This window comes from Chanos chanos, chromosome 14 (assembly GCF_902362185.1).
Source record: "Chanos chanos chromosome 14, fChaCha1.1, whole genome shotgun sequence".
NCBI lineage: Eukaryota > Metazoa > Chordata > Actinopteri > Gonorynchiformes > Chanidae > Chanos > Chanos chanos.
The window spans coordinates 20,572,817-20,596,235 of record NC_044508.1 but is presented as its reverse complement, the minus strand read 5'-3'; the positions used below and the strand labels follow the sequence as shown (position 1 = coordinate 20,596,235).

Sequence of the window (23,419 nt, the reverse complement as noted above, 5' to 3'; positions counted from 1 at the left end):
CTATATCGGTCAGGGGCTAGTTCATATCTGCGTCTCACAACCGCTACTTTGTCATCCTCAAGCTCAGAACTGTGGATTTTCTCACAAAATCTTACTTGGCTCTTTTCAAGACTATCTTCACTCAGCATAGGCAAATTATCCCATTAATTTTGCTACAAAGGCTTACTTCTGTCACTTGTCATTTATCCTGTAATACTGGAGAATCACAAATACATTGAGTTTTTCTCTTCCTTCATGTACCTTGTAGGACTTCCATTGACATATACAAGAAGTACAAAATACAGAATGGCACATGTGTTCTGTCTACAAGTCTGGTTTAAAATGGACTGGTTTAAAACTTATAGCAGGCTGAACAGTAACCAGTGAAGGTATGTCTTTTTCATCAAGCTTATTACGAAGAAAGACCATTACTGTATATTTTGTCTACGGAGCTTCGGTAGTAAGCACCAGCAATTACTTCTTATGTTTTATTTGAACTATTCAGATCAGTTACAACTATTTTCCAAGCAAATTAAGTGCACGTCACATTCATGCACGCGCACATGTATGCGCTTATGTACACACGCATCATAGGCATTTTCATTAATGTGACCTGTTATGGCATTTCCACCGTGCACGACCAAAAATGTACTCCTGCAGAGTGTGCAGAACGCAGCTTTTCTGTCGCCGACTGCTTCTCTTTGGTATGATGCTGACTGTTAGCGTACCGACAGATTCTGCCACAAGCATCTTAGCAACCCCCCTTGACAACAACACATTGATTGATTGATTGACACACATACAAACAAATCAGTGTTGAATTCAGACATGCGGTGCATTGTTGTTTGTGTTTTTTGATTGGGTCAGGTAATAATGAGTGGGACAGAACATGATAAACGTCTATGTAGATGCTGAAAACAATTATAATGTAATTATTGTTATTATTTTAATTGTGGTGAAAATTGGGACAATTTGGTAGTGAATGTTGAAAACTGGGACATTTTAGTGTTTTACAGATATTTGTTGGGACTCGGGACACCCAGCTTGAAACCGGGACAATCCCAGACAACCATACGTGTAACGTCACTGGTTAAACAGTATAATATCAATCAAATAGAAATATAGTACAGAATGTGCTGACAAAATGTATTTTGCAATTCGCCCTTATTGATAGCCTACATTTAGCAAGAAAAACAGAACAAACAAAAAAAAGAAAGAATATCCGAATCCCAAAATTGAAAACTGAATACCTGCCCAACGAACGAATATAGTCGAATATTTGGGTCCAGCCCTAATATTTTGTTCAAGTTATATTTTGACTCAGAACCAAAGCAACAAAAACCCAAATCTTCAACAGTAGGCTGGGAGGGGTTCGTTAAGAGAAATTAATTAATGTTCAAGTTAATGAGGGGCTCTTTTTCTTTTTTTTTCTTTCCCAGTCTCAGTCTGTCTGTTGGAAATTTTTGAAGTGTCTCGGGTTTCCTCTGTAATTCCATTCTCTTGCCTTGGCTGACTTGTCTAACATGCTAAATTGTGTGGCCTGGAAATCAATCTGTGGAGCTTTTTAACGTCAGTGTGACATGGCTGCTTCCCCTGAAAACACGCCAAGACGCGCCCATCTTTTACTCCAGCTCTGTGTGTGTGTGTGCGTGTGTGTGTGTGTGCGTGTGCGTGTGTGTGAGAGAGAGTGTGAGCCCAAACCTGCCTCTTGTGGAACAGTATGATGGATAAATGAAGAAGTAAAGAGGCTGAAAAAAAGACACGCTTGTTCTCTCCCTCCCTCCTCACCTCTCTCCACTGATGGATCTGTGAAATCATATAATGAATGGGACTTAAAGAGAGACGGAGGGAGAGAGAGAGAGAGAAGGAAAATGAGAGCAAAAGAGGATATGATTTATGAGGCTGATAAAAATTCAGCCTTTGTTATTTGACCATTTTTACACGTACATTTTATTAAAGAATACACCTGCCAGAGAGCGAGGCAAATGCAGGGCGTGACTGTGTGCATCGCCGAGAATACAAAATATGTCCCTTACTCTGTTTATCTAGATCAATGATCAAATGACTGAAATTACCTATATGTGTCTAGAATGCTTCAGTAGAACACTGTCAGTTGATGAATTGTATATTTCCTGATCTGTTGATTGACTACTGACAGCTCACTTAACCAATGTCGGGTCTTGATTTGTCCACAGGTCCTTCTTCCTCTGTATCTGTCCGAGGCCCAGCAACTCAGAGGGTCATCAAAACACGATACAAGATTGACACACGCAGAGGAAATAATACAGCAGCACACACACACAACCCAGCACTCTCCTACCGAGTCAAGAGACTCCAGTCAGCCAGGTAACATACACACACACACACTCTCACACACACACACTCACACGCATACGCATACACACACACACACACACACACACACACACACTCTCACACACACACGCTCACACGCATACGCATACACACACACACACACACACACACACAGGAACAACCCCCCACTCACCTACCGAATCAGGAGACTCCAGTCAGCCAGGTAACATACACACACACACACACACACATACACACACACACACACACACACACACACTCTCTCACACTCTCACACACACACACTCACACGCATACGCATACACACACACACACACACACACACACACAGGAACAACCCCCCACTCACCTACCGAATCAAGAGACTCCAGTCAGCCAGGTAACATACACACACACACACACACATACTCACACGCACACACGCACACACACACACACACACACACAGGAACAACCCCCCACCCACCTACCGATTCAGGAGACTCCAGTCAGCCAGGTAACATGCACACACACACACACACACACACACACAAAGGAACAACCCACCACTCACCTACCGAATCAAGAGACTCCAGTCAGCCAGGTAACATACACACACACACACAAAGGAACAACCCACCACTCACCTACCAACTCAGGGCAGTACAGGGAGCCAGATAACATGTACAACCACACACACAGACGCAAGTGTGACTCTCCTACGAAATCAAGAGAATCAACCAAGTAACTCACAAAAACAGCCAGGGACTGTATTGTATCCTGACAGCTTTAGAACTCAGACTTGTGTAGTCTTGACCCAGTTCAGTCAATTACAGGCATGACTAAAAGAGTTCTGTCAACAGAGCCTACTCTTTCAACAGGCCTTGAGAAACCCAGCAATTAAACATTAGCTAACCAACTATCATGATCTGAACCCTATAACCAGCTCATCACCTGTGTCATTAAAACAGAGAGAATGTCCTGTCTGTCCTAATCATCAGGTCCTCCCATATCGCATTAATACACACACACACTTCATCAGCACAGCCTGTCTCAAAACACAGCCATTACTGGCTGTGAGCTCCTTCAAATGGGTTTATTAAAATATCTACAGGGATTTTTTCTTTTTTAATTGAGAATGGGGTGGGTTGTGGGTCTGTATCTGTGTGCCGTAAATCAGGTGTCCATGCACTCTCATTGAAGGTCCTATTAAGTAAATTAAGTTCATTTCACTGGATTAAGACTCACCGTTCCCTCTGATTTACTACAGCACAGAGAGTGAGGCAGAGAGAGAGAATGACAGGAGATAGAGAATGAGTGAGGGAGAGAGAGAGAGGGAAAAAAAATAGCCATTATGTGAAAAATACAGCAACAAACGAAAATGTGAATGCAACAGAAAAATTAGGAGAGAAAAGGTGGGGGAGGGGCGTGTCAACAGAAAAGTGGTTGGGTGTTCTGTGAGATATTTTTCGTGGGGGTCTTGAAAAGGAGAGACCACATACACTTAGTAGTGTGTGAATGAGTCATTCATGCGTGTGAGTGTAAATTTTACTGGCTTGGTTATCTGCAGAGCAAAAATGATGTGTATAAATTCACCCCGACACCCTGTGCCTATCTCAACGACCTAGTCAAAAACAGAAAGCAGGACTGGGCTGTATCATATGTGAAGACACAATAAATTAAAGACGAATAGCTTTTTTCTGTTTCTCTCTGTTTCACCATCTATCACCTATCATCTATTCCTCGCTGCAGGTTTTTTTACACTTTTCTTTTGCTGTGAAGCTAGAGCTGTTTTTGGAGATGGCATGAAGTGTCTGCATGATTTTTAATAGGTCTCGTTTTTTAACCCAGCTCAGCATGTGTGAGGTGGTGTCTGTGTGTGAGTCGGTGTGTGTATAAGTCTGTGTATGTGAGTGCTTGATTCTGAGTCTGTATGTGTATCTGTCTGTGTATGTGTGAGAGAGAGAGAATCTGTGTAGGTCCGTGTGTGTGTGTCTGTGTAAGTGTTTGTGTGAGACAGAGTGTGTAACATGTTCATGTGAGGAGGGGGGCAGACCTAAAGTGTCTGTGTGAACTGTGGAGGTCAGAGAAGGAGGGAGGGGGGTGTAGAATGGCATTAGGTTATATGAAAATCATCACAAATGTGAAACTGAGTTCATCATCAACCATGCTACTGTTGATTAATGAAAAGAATTTTAATATCAAGATATATTGTTCCATTTCTAATAAAAAGTAAATGTCTCACTATGGATAAATAAGAATGAATGGGCCATTTCCAAATATCTGATTCTTTAACTCCGGTGGATGTGTGTGTAGTGGGCTGAGGGGACAGATGTTCTCTAAGGACATGATTACACTTACTCTCACACATACACACAGACTCAGAGTCTGTCAGATTTGTGGACATGATGATGGTGATATTTTAGCCTGAGAGGTCAAAGGTTATGTGACCCAGAGGACAGTCTCTTATCTCTGCAGTCCCAGAATGACTCATGTTTAATCTCATACACACCTGCACGTGTGTGTAGGGCATGTGTGTGTGTGTGTGTGTGTGCTGTTTCATTTGTGTAATTTAGATAAGGTGAGACAGTGGTCTTGACCAGCTGTGGGCTTTGGCCTCTGAAGACTTATCACTATTCATTTAGCTGCCTGCAGTAAATATTGATTCATCAAAGGATTTTCAATTTGAGCCTCTTTGAAATATTACAACACAGGGAAATGAGAGGCAGAGAGCAAGAGAGAGATCCTCCATGTTCTGTCTTTAATGCGCAAATGTCCTTTTTGGACATGGGTGTTTTTTTGTTGTTGTTGCTTTGTTTTGTTTTTTTTTTATTAAAAAATGAGAAATGTGGCCAAGGTGTGGTTTATTACATATGGACCGATTTACTATACCGTAACAGTACTGACATATGAGGCAAGTCACTGTACAGTAACAGTAGTGAAATATGGGACAATTCTCTGTACAGTAACAGTAACAACATGATCCAAATCACTGTACAGTCATGACCATTTATACAGGTTCGTTGGGCAAATCCCAGGGTTTTTTTGTCTGTTTTGTTTTGTTTTGTTTTTTGCATGTTTTTTATTGAATGTGTGTTGCAGCTGTGAAGAAACCTGGGTAAGGCAAAAGTAAACTGTGGTACAGTTTGGTTGTCTGGTCATGTTGAATCAGAAACCACTAAGAGTGTTTTTGTTTGTTTAGTGGTTCACTGGACATAGACCTAGTTTTATAGATTTATAGGTTTATTCACATCTACAAATCAATGCAAATTTGCACATAAATAGTGTAGTTGAGGTTATACGCTGGTAGGGTGGAGAACGGGACTCGGACTCTGCAAGGTGGAGTAGAATTTTCATGTTAACGTCGTGGGGCCAATCGCTTGGTCTCAGAAGATCAGTGGTTCAGTCCAAAAAAAAAAAAAATTCCGACATCTTGCCCAGTCTTCATTCACCTGGGCCATAGACACACACCCTCTCATTTAACCCCCCCAGTGTCTGGTGTTGCACAGTGCACGCGCGTGCGTGTGTGTGTGAGAGAGAGAGAGAGAGAGGGGGAGTCTAGTCAGCATTAGCAAGGTTGCCATGTGATTGAGTGTTTGGTGTGGTTGGGTCCAGGAGGAAATGCCTGCCGTAAATCCCACACCAGCACCAGAAAATAGATATAATCTCAACATTAACTACATTAATAGTAGCAGGAGTTGAATTAAGAAAGCCATTAAGCGTGGATGCTGAAGCATAAATTACCCACACACCACACACGCACACACACACACACCACACACGCATGGCCCCACCCCTGCTCTTCTCTCTCTCTCTCTCTCCCTCTCTCTCTCTCTGTTTTGTGCCTGTTCTCTCTGTCAGGTTGCTGTTCATATATGTTTTGCTCTGTTTGTTTTCCCTTTTTGTCTGTCATTGCAGACAGTCTTGTTTTGATTTGGTGTCTTTATACTTTCCAATCCCCCCCCACCCCCACCCCCCTGGGCTTCTCTCATGTAGTTTGTTGATCGTTCATTAATTTGCATGGTGCCTTTTTGTGATCTGTAGAATTCAGTTCTTTAGAGATAAAACATTCTTTTTTCTGGTTTTATAATGAACAGCTGTTTGACTCAACAAAAATCATTTATTTATTCACATAGGTGGTGTACTTCTTAAAACAGGAATGCATAGTTATTTCATTTTTGTTAGACACACACACCCAGTGTGGGCGGGGTGACTGGCACGGCCTGTGATCTTCTCATCAGGTTTAGTGGTTGAGTATTGATCAGAGCAGGATGTGGTCGAGTGGGTAATAAAGCCTGCTGGCTTGTCCTGTATGTGATCCTCAGAGGCAGGCCACCTTCAGGAGAGCACTCAAAACATGCTCGACGTCTGAGGGCCTGCGTGGCAGGTGAGAGGAGGACCACAGCGAGAGAGTGACAGAGAAGGCATATCTTCACCACAAGCAGTGGGGCTGGTGAAAGAGTATATTAATTCACATTTATAAAAACAGATCAACTCAATACACTGTGTATATTAGAGTAGTGTTTGATCAGGCTGCCCCACTCACAGGAAATATCAAATGGCTTTGATCAGGCCTTTATTTGAGACTACTATTAGAGACAAGCCATTGTTTTATATATTACTATGATCTGCAAGATCATAATGCAAACAAAACAGTGCAGATTGTTTTAAGTCTCTGTGCTATTATGAAAGCTACAACCTACTTGCATCAGCTTGTGTGCAATGCACAAAAAAGTTTGGGACACAGACCACACAAAAGCAGATGTTTCATGAGCGTTCAAACGCAGAATGTTTGCAGATCATTTTAATGAACCAGTATTACCTGAATTTGGAGAGAGAATGAAGAGCACAGTTATCCACACGTTAAAACCATCTGTGGATATAGCAAATGATGCAGTAGTTTGCAAAGAACAGTAATTCTATCACACAATGAAATTGGTAATCATTTACTATATTTACGTCGATTAGTGTTGATTATTCTGTGAATTATTTGTTCGTTAATCACGGAGGATAAATGGGAACAGGTTGAAATAATGAGAGATTAAAAGGTAAAATCTGTTCCTCTGTTTCCAGCTCACCGGCCAACATGTCCCTACTCTACCTACACCATCTAAAATCTGACATTTTTTTCTCTTCTGTGACTTTTTCCAAGTACCGTTAAGACGTGCTGTTATGTGAAATAACTCACAGAAATAATGAAATAATGCATAGGAAATAGGAAAGAGAGAGTTTTGGCAGTGATGTCCCTGAATACTAATAATGGGCCATTAACACACATCGTCTTACAGCGACGCACAATCCATGTGAGTTAGAACACTATCGATATGGTGTTTCTGTTAAAGAGTGAAACTAATAGCAACAAAATGGTGAGCATAATTACTGTATGTTGTTGTACTCATGTAAATAATGCTGTGGAAATATGATGAATTTATCACCTGAGCCTTTCTGTAATTTATACTTCTTTTTTGTTAGTTTGTTTTTTGTTTTTTTTTGTTTTTTTACCCGACCTCTATTTGGAACCGGCCTTTTTTGACCAAACAGGCGGCATCCCCGGCTTTTATTTGATTTACAGTAAACAAAACAAATGACTCCACTGAGTGTTAAAGACATACAGCCAAAAAGGAAGGAAATAATGTGAAAAACCTTTTATTTCACTTCATTTGTTTTCAACCCTTTGTTTTTAATCCTCTTCATGTGGGAGTGCCTATGTCATGTCTCAGTCAATTGGCTTCACATGTCCAGTATGCCTGCTAATGTGATAACAGCATTACTAATCATCTGGAGCAGCTCTCATACTGTATTCCAGCTATCCACCAGCACCTCTGCTTGAAGGAAAGACCAATTAGAAGAGTAGAAATGAGCAGTATTGGACAGGTTTGACTGTTCAAAGGCTGGATGTGCTCTGTGGGTAAAGCCACCAGACAAGCAATATTGTGGAAGCCTGAAAAGGCCCATGGAATTCTTCCCTGTCACCAATACAAAAGTCACATCATTTATCTTATCAGCCAGACTGCTGATGCGCTCTCTCCTTCATCTGTGCTTGTGGTACAGTCAAAGAGCATGCCACACACACACACACACACACACACAGAAATACATGCACTAGTGCCGACGCCCTGCCATATTGAAATATGTTCATAAAAACACATATTCAGGTGTTTTGGAATGAAGCCATATGGATACAGTCAGAGCTGTAATCAGTTAATATTTTCAACGCACATGTAATTTGTGTAATGCTTAAACTTCTCTCTCTCTGGAAGCTTCCAGAACAACAGTCACATGTTAGCACTCAATGACAGTCACCCTTCCTTTGAGCACTATGTTTGTATGTATGTATTCATTTATTCTTGTCTCTATTTATTTGATTATTTATTTTTGAGTGAGCAAATTCTGTGCTGGAGAAAGTCGTGTCTGAAGTGTGTGTTTCTGTCACCTCTCTCATTTATACTGGTCAGCTCTTTGACAGTGTGAATGTTTACTGAACTCACAGTGCCAGACAAACTTGTCTCTCTTCCCTCATGTCCTCTCCTCTCCCTCTTCTCCTTTACACCCTGTGGATTAGGCTTAGCAGTAAAACCGTTTGGTATGGTGGTCCCTAAGGAACAGATCCAGACCTGTACGCCACCATTAAATCACTCCAGTCTGTAATTACACCTCACCATGTGTCTCATTAAAACAATTCCCCCATGCCGTTTAGATGATGTGTGTGACAGTAGAATGTGTCCACCCAGATCAGGGGCATTAGTGGTCAGGACTTCCATTTTTACACAGACTGATTTCAGATGAGCTCTCCATGTCCTATTTGTGAACAGAAACAGGATGCTCAAAGCATCAGAACTGATTCTAGATCAGGTGTTAAAGGCAGTCAAGGACACCTGGAGGAAGGACACAAGGATTTTTTTTTCCCTTTTTTTGGGGGGGGTTTTTTTTTTTTTTTTTTGGTTGTTTTTTTGTTGTTGTTTGTTTGTTTCTCTCAATTTCTGAAGCTCTTCATTTGTTTCTGTTTCTCTACCTCTTTCATTTTTTTCTCCACCCCCCCTTCCCACCCCCATCCCTCGGCAGTCACACTGAGACATTTACAACGTAAACTTTTAGAGATAAATAGCTCTTTCATTCAAGTGTGTGTTTACACAGACATGAGAGAGAGATATACGCACAGTAATATTTGGGGTCAGAGAAAGTATCTGTCTGCTGTCTCTGACCCTCTGAAGTGAGGTTAACTGTTGCCTGTGTTACATGTCCATTTTGGAGCACATTAGTCTCCATTACAGCTGTATGGCTCTGGGGTTTCTTGCTAAATGCCTTGTAAGTTCAGCAACTGTTCTCACATTAGCCATTATGGCTCCCATGCCTCTAAACCTGCCCTGTCACACTCAATGTGTGAGCCATATGTGAGTTATGGCCAGTGTATTTGTGGTCTCACTGTGGAAGAGGGACACTGACACACAGGACAACTGCCAGCTGGTTATGGAAACACTCTTACTTCGTAAAAATTTGTCTTACAGAAGCTAAAAATCATTCTTTTAGGGTACTGAAATATGTTGTTTATGTGTGAATGTGTGGAGCAAAAAAACCCCACCTGTGTTATAATCTTGGGAATTGGTGGACTCTCTGTGTGTGTGTGTGTGTGAGTGTGTGCGCATTTGTGTGTGTGTGTGTGTGTGCATGCACACTTGTATGTGTGTGAAAGAGAAAGAAAAGGAATGGGGGGTGTTAGACATAATTTGAGGTTTGAACTGAAGCTGAAAATGGTTTTGGAGTGGAGTGTGTATACCAAGCAGTGCACATACAGGAAGGTCATGCAGGAAAAGACACACTGCACCACTCTGCTGAACTGCCAGTATATTCACTCCAAATGAACACTTTGAACACTTTTGAATGAGAAACTGCCAACATGCATAGTATTGTTACTATCTCTCTCTCTCTCTCTCTTCCTCTCTCTCTGTGTGTGTGTACGTGTGTGTGCGTGCGTGTGTGTGCGTAAGCGTGCATGCACACGGAGGGCAGTCTCCCTGCTCTGGCTTCTTGCCCTGGCAATTATCTCATTGATTTCCTCCTCTCCTCTTTTCAATTCTCTCTGTTTCCACACGCCCGTCCCCTCCATTAGAGTGGCAATTTAACAGAGTGCTGTGACACCGGAGCAATGAGAGAGAGAGGGGGGAGAAAACGCCAAGAGAGTGCAAGATAGTGTAGTTGTGAGAGGAATGGGGGGATTTTGGGGCAAAAAAAGAGGGGTGTGGAATGAAAGAGGTGGGGAGGTGTATCCTTTCTTTTCTCCTTACCCTGTGTCAGTATCTCCTGTTTCATTTCATTCACTGTTTGAGTCAAAATACACCGTGTTAAAATGAGAAATGTGTATTTTAGCATGTCACTATGTAATAAATGATAGGAAATAACTTTAAAAAATGACAAATTCTGACTGTTTGTTGACTTCTCTCTCTCTCTCTCTCTCTCTCTCTCTCTCTCTCTCTCTGTCTCTCTCTTCCCAGGATGCTTTTGCAGAATCGTTTGCGTGCCCCCTCAGACAGACAGTGGAAGGGGAGGGGCATGAGGTGGATAGGTGGTGCACTGTACCAAGTCTCAGCCAATAAGCTCTCTCGCACTCACACTGCTAGCACGCCATCCAGCAAAACAGGTTCGGCTCTCGTGTGTGTGTTTCTGTGCGCGTGTGTGTGTTTGAAGGGGACAGAGAGTGGTATACTCATTGGGAATATATCTTGTGTGGAAATAGATCTATATGTGTACGTGTGAGCTTATGTGTATGTAGGTGATACACACTTGCGTAATCAGTGCCTCATGTATGCTATTAATGTGTTTTATAGTTATCCTCACATACTGAATTAGATTCTCAAGTAGTGTTTGTGAGTGAGGGTGTTCATGCACTGTTCATATACATTTGTGAATATGAGTCTCTCTCAGTTATCAGATACAATCTCCAATGCAGTTTATCTATATCTCTCATACACACGCACACAAACACATACTCTGCTGCACACTCACACTCAGTCTGTTGATGTAATGTTCTCTAATGCTGGTCCTGAAACTGTGTGACTGTGTCTGTGTGATAAAGTGTAACCTCTGGCTCTGTGTGTGCGCGCGCATGTGTGTATGTGTATCTGTGTGCGCGTGTGTGGATGTGTGTGTGTGAGATCTGTGACCACACACTTGAGCTTATCACTCTGCTCACTGGGGAGGGGTCGGCCATCTGAAATAATAAGCCTGTCATCTGTCAGTGCTTAGACTGTTCGTGTTTGTGTGTGTGTGTGTGTGTGTGAGAGAGAGAGAGCGAGGGAGAAAGAGGGTGGATGCCCCAGATTAAACTGCAGTGTTTCTGTGTGAAATGCAATATTTGTCCTGTAACCAGGCTGTTATAAATTTCCCCCAGTGGACCAGTGAAGTAACGCACTTACAGCCACTTAACCTCACAGCTTTTAATATGATACCCAAAGAGACTAGGCTAGGATTGCAACCATACACTTTACACAGTACAGAGATAACTGTGACTGTCTGTGTACACTGTATACTTTACACAGCACAGAGAGGTAACTACGACTGAGTGTGTACACCATATACTTTACACAGTACAGAGGGAACTATGTCTGTGTGTGTACACCATACACTTTATGCAGCGCAGAGATATAACTGTGACTGAGTGTGTACGCCATATACTTTACACAGCACAGAGAGAACTGTGTGTGTGCATTTACACACACACACACTCACTCACACACAACACCCACACACACACGTGTATTTATATATATACATATTCACTTGAATGAAAAAGTGTGTCCAGACTTTTGACTGGGTACTGTTATCAGTTTTTACTCACCCCTGCCCCTCTTTCTTTCTTTCTTCCTCTCTCTCTCTCTCTCTCTCTCTCTCTCTCGCCCCCCTGTCTCCCTGTCTCCCTTTCTCTCTCAGTCATGAGCACATGGAGAACAGGGTGTTTATCTGTGTACATCACGTTTTGGTTTGGAATAGCTCTGACATGGTTGGTGTATAAATAAACCTGTGATATGTTGTGGTGGGTCCAGGTCTGCCTCTCTAATTACTCCATTTACGTAAACATGATGGAGAATGCTGTACAGGCTGGTGGAACGAGAAGGAAAAAGAAAATATTCAGTTATAAAATCATCATTCTTTGTTTATTGCTGCTCTGCCCTGTGTTTTTTAGGGAAATGGTTGTGTCCTCAGGAAGTTGTCTCATCCACTGCCAGTCGAAGCTCTAACACACGGCATGTCGCCAGGTGAGAATGTTTAGACCCACTGCCGTTTTCCTCATCCACAGTCAAATGATCAGTGTTTCCCATTTCATCACAAAGACTGGCTTTGAAGGTTTTATGGCTTCTCTCTCTCTCCCTCCCTCTCTCTCTTTCTTTCTCTCTCTGTGTTTTGTGTATGGTGGTGTGTTTGCTGTTATATATGTTTATGCTTTTTGTATCATGGGTGTGTGTGTGTGTGGTCAGTCGTGTGGTCCAGAGGAGTTTGGTGATTGTGCGTCAGGCTCGACTGAAGAGGCAGCAAAAGGCTAAACAGTACTGCATGTACTACAACCGCTTTGGCAAGTGTAACCATGGAGACAACTGCCCCTACATACACGACCCGGACAAAGTAGCCGTCTGTACCAGGTAATACAACACAGGACACATACACACCTTTTTCCATTACCACACATCTCTGACTCTGTGAACTTGAGTTTTTTGGGGGGGTTTTCAAACATACGCTGTGATTGGCTGTGGTTGTCAGGTGCTCTATGATTGGCTGTGTGGTGTATGTGAACTTATTGCTGATTTGCTGGCAGGTTTCTCAGAGGCACATGTAAGCAGACAGATGGGACTTGTCCATTTTCCCATAAAGTGTCCAAAGAAAAGGTGAGTCAGAGTGTCCATGAACACAAACACTGTTTCCCATCTAAAAACTTTTCCTTCAAGAGTGTGCGTGTGCATATGTGTGTGTGCACACAAGTGTGTTGGCATGTGTCTGTATGAGAAAAAGAGCGTGTGTATATGTGCATGCCCACATGTGTTTGTGCGTGTGTCTTTGTGTGAGAGAGGGAGGGACTGCCTCTCTCTTTGTGTGTGTATGTGTGTGTGTGTGTGTGTGGGTGTGTGTCTGGTATCGGTATGTGGAGGTCCAGATTGGTAATTAAAGCTGTTGTGTACATCTGACAGCCTGCGTGATCCTGGGTTATACTGATGAATGACACTGATGTTAATATCGGTGCATGTGAACCATGTGCTCTCACTCTCACTAGCTTGGCCGCCTTGGCACTGGCAGTAGGCACGGGGACAGACGGGGACAGGAGGGCAGATGGAAAAGACACTCAAAGTATTGAGGGCAGCTGCTTGTGTGTCAGCCAGGGTTCCCCAGAAAAGAACACCATGATCTTCTCCAACCAATTAGCCTTAGTCTGCGTGAATACAAACCCACTCACATCTGGAAACGTGGGCATGCACACATCACACAGTGAAGGAGAAACATTTATGGACAGTGACGGTTTTGGTTTGTGAGGTGTCGGCGCCTGCCCTTTTGACCTCAGATCACCCTGCAGATACACTATACTAATCATCACAGCCTCTACGTGTCACTTCACACACCACGCAGGATTAGCATTAATGACCTGCTTTACTGCAGTACTCTGCCCAGAAGGCTTTTTATCCTGAAACCTGCGCTTTCCCAGCTATTGCACGTCTCTACGCATGGCCACAGGCAAAGACACTGCATGTTATAGAGAATCATATTGTTTTTTCTTCTTCTCCCGCTTTTTACATAAGACAAAGAAAAAACTTTTACTGCTTAGTACATAACATTGTATTGTTGTGTATTTTGGGGAAGTGTTTTTTTGTTTTTGTTTTTTTCACTTTTGCTGCTGTTTGGAGAGTATTGTGGAAGGTGTGTGTGTGTGCGCGTGTGTGTATGTAGTTGGAGCTGTCCTGTTGGTATGTTGTTTATATGCACTGGTTTGCCATAAATCAGTTGTTCCCACCCAGCCTTGGGAAAGGCAGAGGGAGGGAAAGGCAGAGAGAGAGAGAGAGAGACTGACAGAGGGAGAGGGGCTTCTGTCAGTGTTTTTCCCAGACGACTCACACTTGTACTGAACATTTCCCTTTGGCTCTAAACTGAGGGCTGAACAGCTGTCCCTGTGGTGGTTTCTCTGGTGGCAAGCTGCTCCTTCCTCTGTCAGCCCTCACTTTCTCCTGGATACTCAAATATACTGTATCTGTTACTGGCCCTTCGCCACACACACACACTCGAATACACAGATATAGATGTATTTGCTCACATGTGCACACAAATGTACAAACACAGATTGTACCACTTCATTGGCCTCTACATTTACTCTTTTCCAAACTACCTGTCCCTGTCTCTGTCTCATACACTCACATTGAATTTTATACCGACTGCACCTGTGCAAGTTGCCTGTCTGAGGAGCCCAGCTGTTAAGTTGTCCGTAAGGGGCCAGTGCAGTCTGAGACACAAGCCCCACCTGCCCACCACTTTCTGAGACCTTTCTCTCCCACACTCCTCTCCTATAGACACTGCTTTAAACCTCTCTCACACTCCTGTCCTATAGACACTGCTTTAAACCTCTCTCACACTCCTGTCCTATAGACACTGCTTTAAACCTCTCTCATACTCCTGTCCTATAGACACTGCTTTAAACCTCTCTCACACTCCTCTCTTATAGACACTGCTTTAAACCTCTCTCATACTCCTGTCCTATAGACACTGCTTTAAACCTCTCTCACACTCCTCTCTTATAGACACTGCTTTAAACCTCTCTCATACTCCTGTCCTATAGACACTGCTTTAAACCTCTCTCACACTCCTGTCCTATAGACACTGCTTTAAACCTCTCTCACACTCCTGTCCTATAGACACTGCTTTAAACCTCTCTCACACTCCTGTCCTATAGACACTGCTTTAAACCTCTCTCACACTCCTGTCCTATAGACACTGCTTTAAACCTCTCTCACACTCCTGTCCTATAGACACTGCTTTAAAACACTGTGGACCTCTCATTGAGTTGAGCTCCAGTTGTTCAAATTTGGGGAGTCGGGGTTGTGGCTGTAACTAATCCCGGTCAGCCTTCCCCCAACACCACCTCAAATAACTCAGAAACCAGACTCCCCACCCCCACCAGTACCATGAGCCCACCCTTCTCACTGCACATTTACGGCTCATGCCAGGAGTGTAACCCCCGGCTTGGGTAAATATTTCTGTAGCACTTAATTAGCTAGAAATGATATGACCCCCCTCTCACAAACCATGAGATTCCTCTTAAGGGGTGGGTGGGGAGTGCCCCCCCCCCTTCCCTTGCTGACCCAAGATCTACTGTGTTTCAGTCAGAGACCAGTCCATCACACACAAATATTCATTTCTTTAATATTCATTACTGTGTACTGTGTATTATTTTTTTGTGACAGTAAGTTGCATTCTACCTGTCTAAGGGAGATGTGGACACACTCTTGTCTTTACACATCTCACCACATACCAGCTGACAAAGACAAACACTTTATAACGGACTCTGTCTCTCTCTCACACACACACACACAGACGTGTGCTTATGAGCTGTAGATAGGGTTAATGTTATGTAACGATGTCATAGTTTAATGAAAATAAGAGATGGATTGTGATGTTATTAATGGCTAACGGCCGTCGTTCTTTGGTATCCGCTTCACAGCAATATGTAAATCGCAATATGTAAATATATTTTACGGATGCAATAAGTATGACTGTAAAATATGAACTTAGGGCGACACAATCTCTCTTTCTGTCTCTATATCTGTCTCTCTCTCTATCTCTCCCTTTCTTTATTCCTTCCTCTCTCTTCCCATTTGTCTAATGAGTTCAGTCATTCGGCCAGTCCTCCCTGCTCTCTGGGTCTGCATGGAACTGAGATCATTGTAAAGGTGAAGTGCGCATTGTCGTAAGCTGTACTATGGTGAACTAAATCACTGGGTTTATGTTTGAGTTTTGTTGTGTAGGTGTATTTGGGCATTAGTTAGAATGTCGTTCACCATAATGAAATGAAACAACGGCACGGAGATGAAATGAATACCTTCAGCCTTTTCCTCTTTAATGGGATCTTAAAACACCACAAGTTTATTCCTCACTGATCTGACACAACTTCATTTTCTTCTCTCTCTCTCTCTCTCGCTCTCTCTCTCTCTCCTTGCAGATGCCTGTGTGTTCGTACTTCTTAAAAGGGATCTGCAATAACAGTAGCTGTCCATACAGTCATGTCTATGTGTCTCGCAAGGCAGCCGTGTGTCAGGACTTCATTAGAGGATACTGTCCCCAGGGAGAGAAGGTAACTAACGCTCACTCATTTTATTACTCTTTATTACTTATTGCACTGTGCATTCACACACACACACACACCCTCCCCAGCCCCTTCTCTGTCCAGTCTAAGGTTTTATCCTACACCGGTTTGTTCCATGTAATGTAATATAAGCACTAAATTCCAGCAGTGATATTTAGATATAGGTGGTATATTGCACTGTAGGAATTGTTGACGGTCTTATAAGACCTAATGAATGTTTATATCATTGCTACACATGCTAATGAAAGTATTATATATCTGAGTTAAGGTTGCCATGGCGTCAGTGATTGAGTGACAGACAGAGGAGGTAATAGGAGCTGGCCTCATGGCAAAGTGGCCTTACATGCCCTCACTCTGGATCTTTCTACATTATGCAATATCATGCAGTACTGCTTAGCCTATCACATGCACAACATATACTCACACATCCACATTCACAGGTCAACACACGATCACACACACTGAAACATCTACATCCACTAGTGCACACATGATCACACACACACACACACACACACACACATCTACATCCACTAGTGCACACATGATCACACACACACACACACTCACACATCTACATCCACTAGTGCACACATGATCACACACACACACACACACTCACACATCTACATCCACTAGTGCACACATGATCACACACACACACACACACATCTACATCCACTAGTGCACACATGATCTCACACACACACACTCACACATCTACATCCTCTAGTGCACACATGATCACACACACACACTCACACATCTACATCCACTAGTGCACACATGATCACACACACACACACATACACACCACTCAAACTCGTATACGCACATCCACTCTCTCACATACCCACATACACACACAAGCACACACTCAAACCTTTGCTAATCTGTCATGTATAAGAATCACGTTTTTCTTTCTTTCTACTCCATCTCTTCCATGTCTCCTATCCCCCCATATAGCCTCTTACCCCCTCATCCCTCTTTCTCTGTTTCCAATGGTCCTGCTCCCTCCTTCTCATTGTATGTATTTTTTTCCTCAGTCTGTTCATCTTGGCCGTGTGTGGAATGTAACAAATGTGTCCTGTCCCTGTCAGAGCTCATTTCAATATTTGGTGTGAGAATGAGAATATATAAAGAGATTGATATTAATATTTATTCTATTAGCTGAAGTGCTTAGGTCTGTAATTTTTGCTGCATTCCCAAAAGCACTGTCTCACATATGATGGATAGCATGCCATAATTATGGAGGTGAAAAGCGCTGATGCCAGCAATTGCACGCCAGAGGCCAGTGATGGTTTTACCGGCAGAGCAAGGGTTAAATCACACTCTCATCCTCTTCGTTCTGTTTTCTCTTTCTCACTCCCCCTTTCTCTCTCCCTCTCCCTCTCCCTCTCTCTCTCTCTCCCTCTCCCTCTCCCTCTCTCTCTCTCTCTCTCTCTCTTTCTCTTTTTCTTTCCCTCCCTCCCTCTGCTTTTTCATTCTTTTTGTCCTGACTTGCTTGGTTTGTCCATCTTTCTGTACTCCTTTACTTTGGACTCTCACTATCTTCTACACTCACTCAGTCTTTTTTTTTTCTCTGCTCTTCATCTCCATTGTACCCAGTCTGTTTTATCCCTTTGTCTTTTGCATCTTTTCCTATTTTGTATCTTGTGCTTCTCTTTCACCCTCTCTCTCTCTCCCTCTGTCTCTGTCTCTCTCTCTGTCTGCAGTGTAAAATATGCTGACTCTTTGAGCTTGGTGGCCAGTAGAAAGCTACTCTAATAGGCCCCAGAGACTATCTGGCCTTCCTTAAATCAAGTGGAAAATTGTTAACTTACGCTGATATAAAGATGTTCCATCCACTTCTCTTTTTTCTACCTCCCTCTCTCTTTTTTCCTCTCTGTTTCACCACTTTATGTAAATGAAAATGTATGGGAGAGTGGAGGGCTATGCCAGTGTAGGACCGTGTGTGTGTGTGTGTGTGTGTGTGTGTGTGTGTGTGTGTCTTAGTTCTCTCTGGCTTTGTGGACATTGCTGTACACACACTAAAGTTAATGAGGCCACTCCTCATATAGAGAGTACTTCACAGCAGTTCTGTTTCTCTAATCACATTACTATCCCTGCAGCACAAGGACCATTCAATAGGCTTGGCTGGCCAAATTACCCCCTATTTCCCCAATACCGCACATCATTAGGCTGTGCTATTGTTTTTAAACTTTTACACTGTTTATGTAGTTTCTAAGAGATGAGAGCCCGATTATAAGGCAACAGAGTCCAGTGGGCAGAAAGCTGTGTGCTAAAAGGGAACATGGCGTGGTGTAAAACCTTTTTAAATCTGTATTTCCTTTATTCTTTCCCGTTCTGGATCCTATGGCTAAAGAGTTGTCCCACAGGGCGACTGTAGCACACACACAAACTGATTTCAGCTCCATTTCTCAACATCCAGCCGAGAGATGGACAGACATGTCGTTTTTCTGCCTGCTCTGTATTTCTGAATGAGTGAACCTGGATGTTATCAGCCAAACGAGAAACAAATGGGCATTTAAAAAAGTGAAAGGCACAAACGCTCTTCAGCAATGGGGTGGAATTAGAATCGACTGAGCTGAAGTGGAGAAGGATTTAGCAAATTGAGCCAATTAGCCGTACAAGTGGTGAGTGATGACGTTGTCCAGCGGATGATGAAGGGGACACTACAGACACAGACGCACAGGGTTTGGTAATCCAGTCCCATGAGAGAGAAACTCTGTGCGCGCGCATGTGTGTGTATGTGTGTGTGTGCTCTCTTACGGTTTAACCATTAACCCATTTAATTATAATTTAGTTTTGTCTGAGTATTTGTGAATCTTGGCTAAAATATAAGGTTTGGGATTTTTTTCTGGTTTATGTGATCATATCGGAGGATTAACACACAGTAAACACACGTCTAATGTGTGTTTCTGTTTTGCTTTCTGTAAAGGGAAAAACAGAGTCTATTCTGATCTGGCCTTAGTTTGTGTGTGTGCATGTGACAGTATGTAAGTGTTACTGTATTTGTGTGTGTGCGAGTATACACAGGTCTTTGTGTGTGTGTTTGTGTGACAGTATGTAAGTATTACTGTATTTGTGTGTGTGCGAGTATACACAGGTCTTTGTGTGTGTGTTTGTGTGACAGTATGTAAGTGTTACTGAATTTGTGTGTGTGCGAGTATTCACAGGTCTTTGTGTGTGTGTTTGTGTGAGAGTATGTAAACGTTTCTGTATTTGTGTGTGTGTGCGTTTGCATATGCATTAACGTTTGTGCGTGTGTGTGTGTGTGTGTCTGTGTGCATGTATACATGTCTAGCATAACCACACTGATTGGAGATCGTGGGGTTAGAGTAGTGTGAGGGGGTGATAGAGGGGTTTTTTTGGATAGTCTGGTTGGTCTGTGCCCGGGGTGACAGGGAGTCCATACTGTTCCCGGAAACACGATCTTTCGTCTTATTCATTCTATTTCAGGAGCAACCTGCTCCACACACACTCGCATACATATGTCTGTGGCCCTTGCTCCATAGTGAGTATAATTAGCTTTTCTGACAGGTGGGAGGGATCGGATCTCCTCAAGAATGAAGCCACCAATTTACGCCCATATTACATGGACATACACCCACTTGCACCTACTCTCACTTACACACACACTCTGTCACTCAGTAACCCACTCACTCTCTCTCTCCCTCACACACACCCACACACACCAGTTATAGCACACATAATCACATATAAGAGAGGGACACTTAATTTCAACACTCATTCCAGGATCAGCTATCAATCTTTATGACTTTTGAGTGTAAATGACTAATTTAAATATAATCACTGTCACATCCCAGTTCTTGACTATAGTAATATCAAATCATGCTATTAATGCATTCTATTAATTATGTGGTATTAAAATCAAAATCCCTCTTTGACCACAGATCAGCAGATTTTTGTGTCTCACTCCCTCTTTCTCTCTCCCTCTGCCCCCCCCCCCCCCCCCCCCCCCCCCCCCCGCCTCCCCATCCTCAGTGTAAGAAAAAACACACTTTGCTGTGTCCAGACTTCTCTAGTTCTGGTTTATGTCCTCGTGGGAGCAAGTGCAAACTGCGTCACCGACAGCGGGTGAAACGAACCAGTCCCTGCGTGGAGCCAAACTCGGCCAAGAGAGAACGGCATGGAGAAGGCCCACAGACAGCAGAGGACAAGAGGTCCGCCGATGCCCTCCCTGCCACAGGCTATAGTCCTCCACTCATTTATTATGACTTATTACAGCAGCACAGGACTTCTGTCAAACTGAAGAGATCAGTTTGGTACTCCGGTTTACCGCACCAATGAGTCCACTTTACCATGGAGGGAAATGTGAATGCTGTATAGTTCAGCCAAATTCAACATAAAAAGACAGTCTAGCATGCAAATTAACCCATACAAATAGATGTATTTTACCTAATATCTAAGTCTAACATGATTAATTGTGTTTATTAATTTTATTGATAATTTAGATTATTTATTGCTGAGGAGTGATGATGGCAAAAAAAACCCTCATCCCATGAAACCTGTCTTTGTGTGCAGGTGTGAGACAGTTGAGGACCCAGATTCCAGTCAGGCGGATAACAGGACGGGCCTCTCAGGCCCTGCTAGGCTTCCATCCTTCATCTCTCTGTCCAGTTCTCCAGACAGGCCCCAATCTGAACACACCCAGGAGACAACCACACACCCTCCTGCTTCCAGCCCACCTGCCACTGTTGCCCCAGAATCCACAAGTGAGTCTCATGACCCCACATAGTGTTGTACCCAGGGTCAGATCATTCTTTTTATAATGACAGTATCAGATAGTGCCTTAAGGAATAGGAAAGATTAACACTGTGTGCTGTTTAAGTCATTTATTATAAATTTATTATTAATCATTATTATATGTATGATTTCATCTTGTGATGTTAGTTAACTATATCAAGTGGAGAAGAGTATTTTTAAATGAGGATTATTGGGAAAAGGAATATGGATTCTGTGAATGTAATCTAAGGGGTTTAGTACAGAATAGGTAAGAAGTAAGAGCTCAGATGATTGCACTTATAAACAGCCTAATAGCTGCAATAACAACTAAAGACCACTACAGGACCAACCAGTAACCCTGCTTACCATTCTGTTACTGTGTCCTTTACTGTTATTACCACAGCTACAGTGTCTTCATGTTATTACAGCTGTTACTGCATCCCCTACTGTTATTACCACATACCACAGTTACTGTGTCCTTTACTGTTATTACCACAGTTAAGATTCTGGCGGTTTCACGGTATATCAGGGTGGGGGTTTTTTTTGTTGTTTTTTTTTTTATGCATAACTAGGCCTTCATATAGGTTTGTAGTGGCTTATTCTACCGTTCACGAGTACACAGAATCTAAAAACATTTTAATTTCATCATGTACATAATGAAGGCTTTGAACATATGAAGGAATCAGTATGCATGTCACAGTTGCAGAATGTGAACAATTTTTATTGTTCAAACTGCAACATAGTAAAAAAGAACTTAAAAATAAATAGATATGCCACCAATTTTAACATTGCTTCCTTTTTAAAACAAATCTTATTAGAACTATCTTATTTTACGATAGTTCTATAAACACTATGGACTGACCTGAAGTGCTTAAAGTGTTAAAGTATGCAAAGAGATATTTCTCAAACGTTCTATTACACAGGTAAGAAACAAGCTTTATTCTCAATATGTTATCCTTCAAGCCAAGGTATTCAAGTATTAAAGTGGCTGTTGATCAGTCACAATTTCCTTGTCTCTCCATTTAACAAATAAAACATTCCCAATTTTAATTTGCATTAATATTATCCCTTAAGGTACAGTATTCAAGTGTTCAAAGGGGCTATATTGCTCAGCCAGTACCAACACCCGGTATGCTGTTCGGCAGTGTAATTTTGTAAACGTACAATTATTAGTGTTACAAATTGTTTGTGTCACAAATTGTTGTGTGCCATGGTGTTTTGCTCTGTCAAAGAGATTAAGTTGTGAGTAATTAATCAGGGATTGGTCATGATTTTCGAATTTTCTTAAAAAATATATTTTCCCTTGTTTTTACCGGCGCCTGGTAATGCGTTACCAACAAATCCAACAAAAATAAATATCCCCGACTGGCAAAATTAGCGAAGACATACTTGTGTGTGCCCACAACGCCTGTGCCATCAAACAGGGTGTTTTCCACGGCAGGACTGCACTCCCCTCTTCATGGAATAGCCTATAGGCCTGAACAGTTGCTCATATCAGCCTTTATGAAGACGGACGTGTTAAAAATTAATGTTCGTGTCAGCATTGCCGTCACTCAGATCAGAATTTAGACATGTTCAAAATCATTCCCATCCCTATAATTAATTGTTGTGTTATAAAGTTAGTAAGAAGAATACACACAGTTAATGGGGGTTCCCTCTCAACACACTTGGCACAGCGCTCCATAGCGCTTCCATCGGTGAGCAACATTATATAATTTGCTACCTATAGACACATTACAGCTGTTGTTTTAGCTATGCTATGGTATGACGGTATATGTAAAGTTCATACCGTACGGGAAATGAAAACCGTTACACCGGAAGAACCGGTATACCGCCCAGTACTGCTGCCGTTACTGCATCTTTTACTGTAATTACCGCAGTTACTGTGTCCTTTACTGTAATTACCGCAGTTACTGCGTCCCTTACTGTAATTATTGCAGTTACTGTGTCCTTTACTGTTATTACCGCAGTTACTGTGTCCCTTACTGTTATTACCGCAGTTACTGCATCCTTTTCTGTTATTACTGCAGTTACTGCGTCCTTTAC

At 42.5% G+C, this 23,419-nt stretch overlaps 1 protein-coding gene across 1 annotated transcript in view; it reads left to right on the top strand.

Moving 5' to 3' along the window:
- zc3h3 (zinc finger CCCH-type containing 3) overlaps nucleotides 1–23,419 on the top strand; it is a 67,912-nt gene that overhangs the window by 34,226 nt on the left and 10,267 nt on the right. The window contains exons 4-11 of the mRNA XM_030791140.1: nucleotides 2,175–2,325; nucleotides 10,785–10,930; nucleotides 12,473–12,545; nucleotides 12,765–12,926; nucleotides 13,100–13,169; nucleotides 16,481–16,612; nucleotides 20,633–20,811; nucleotides 21,173–21,363. Of these exons, the coding sequence (XP_030647000.1) occupies nucleotides 2,175–2,325; nucleotides 10,785–10,930; nucleotides 12,473–12,545; nucleotides 12,765–12,926; nucleotides 13,100–13,169; nucleotides 16,481–16,612; nucleotides 20,633–20,811; nucleotides 21,173–21,363 (1,104 nt within the window). The remainder of the gene's footprint in view (nucleotides 1–2,174; nucleotides 2,326–10,784; nucleotides 10,931–12,472; nucleotides 12,546–12,764; nucleotides 12,927–13,099; nucleotides 13,170–16,480; nucleotides 16,613–20,632; nucleotides 20,812–21,172; nucleotides 21,364–23,419) is intronic.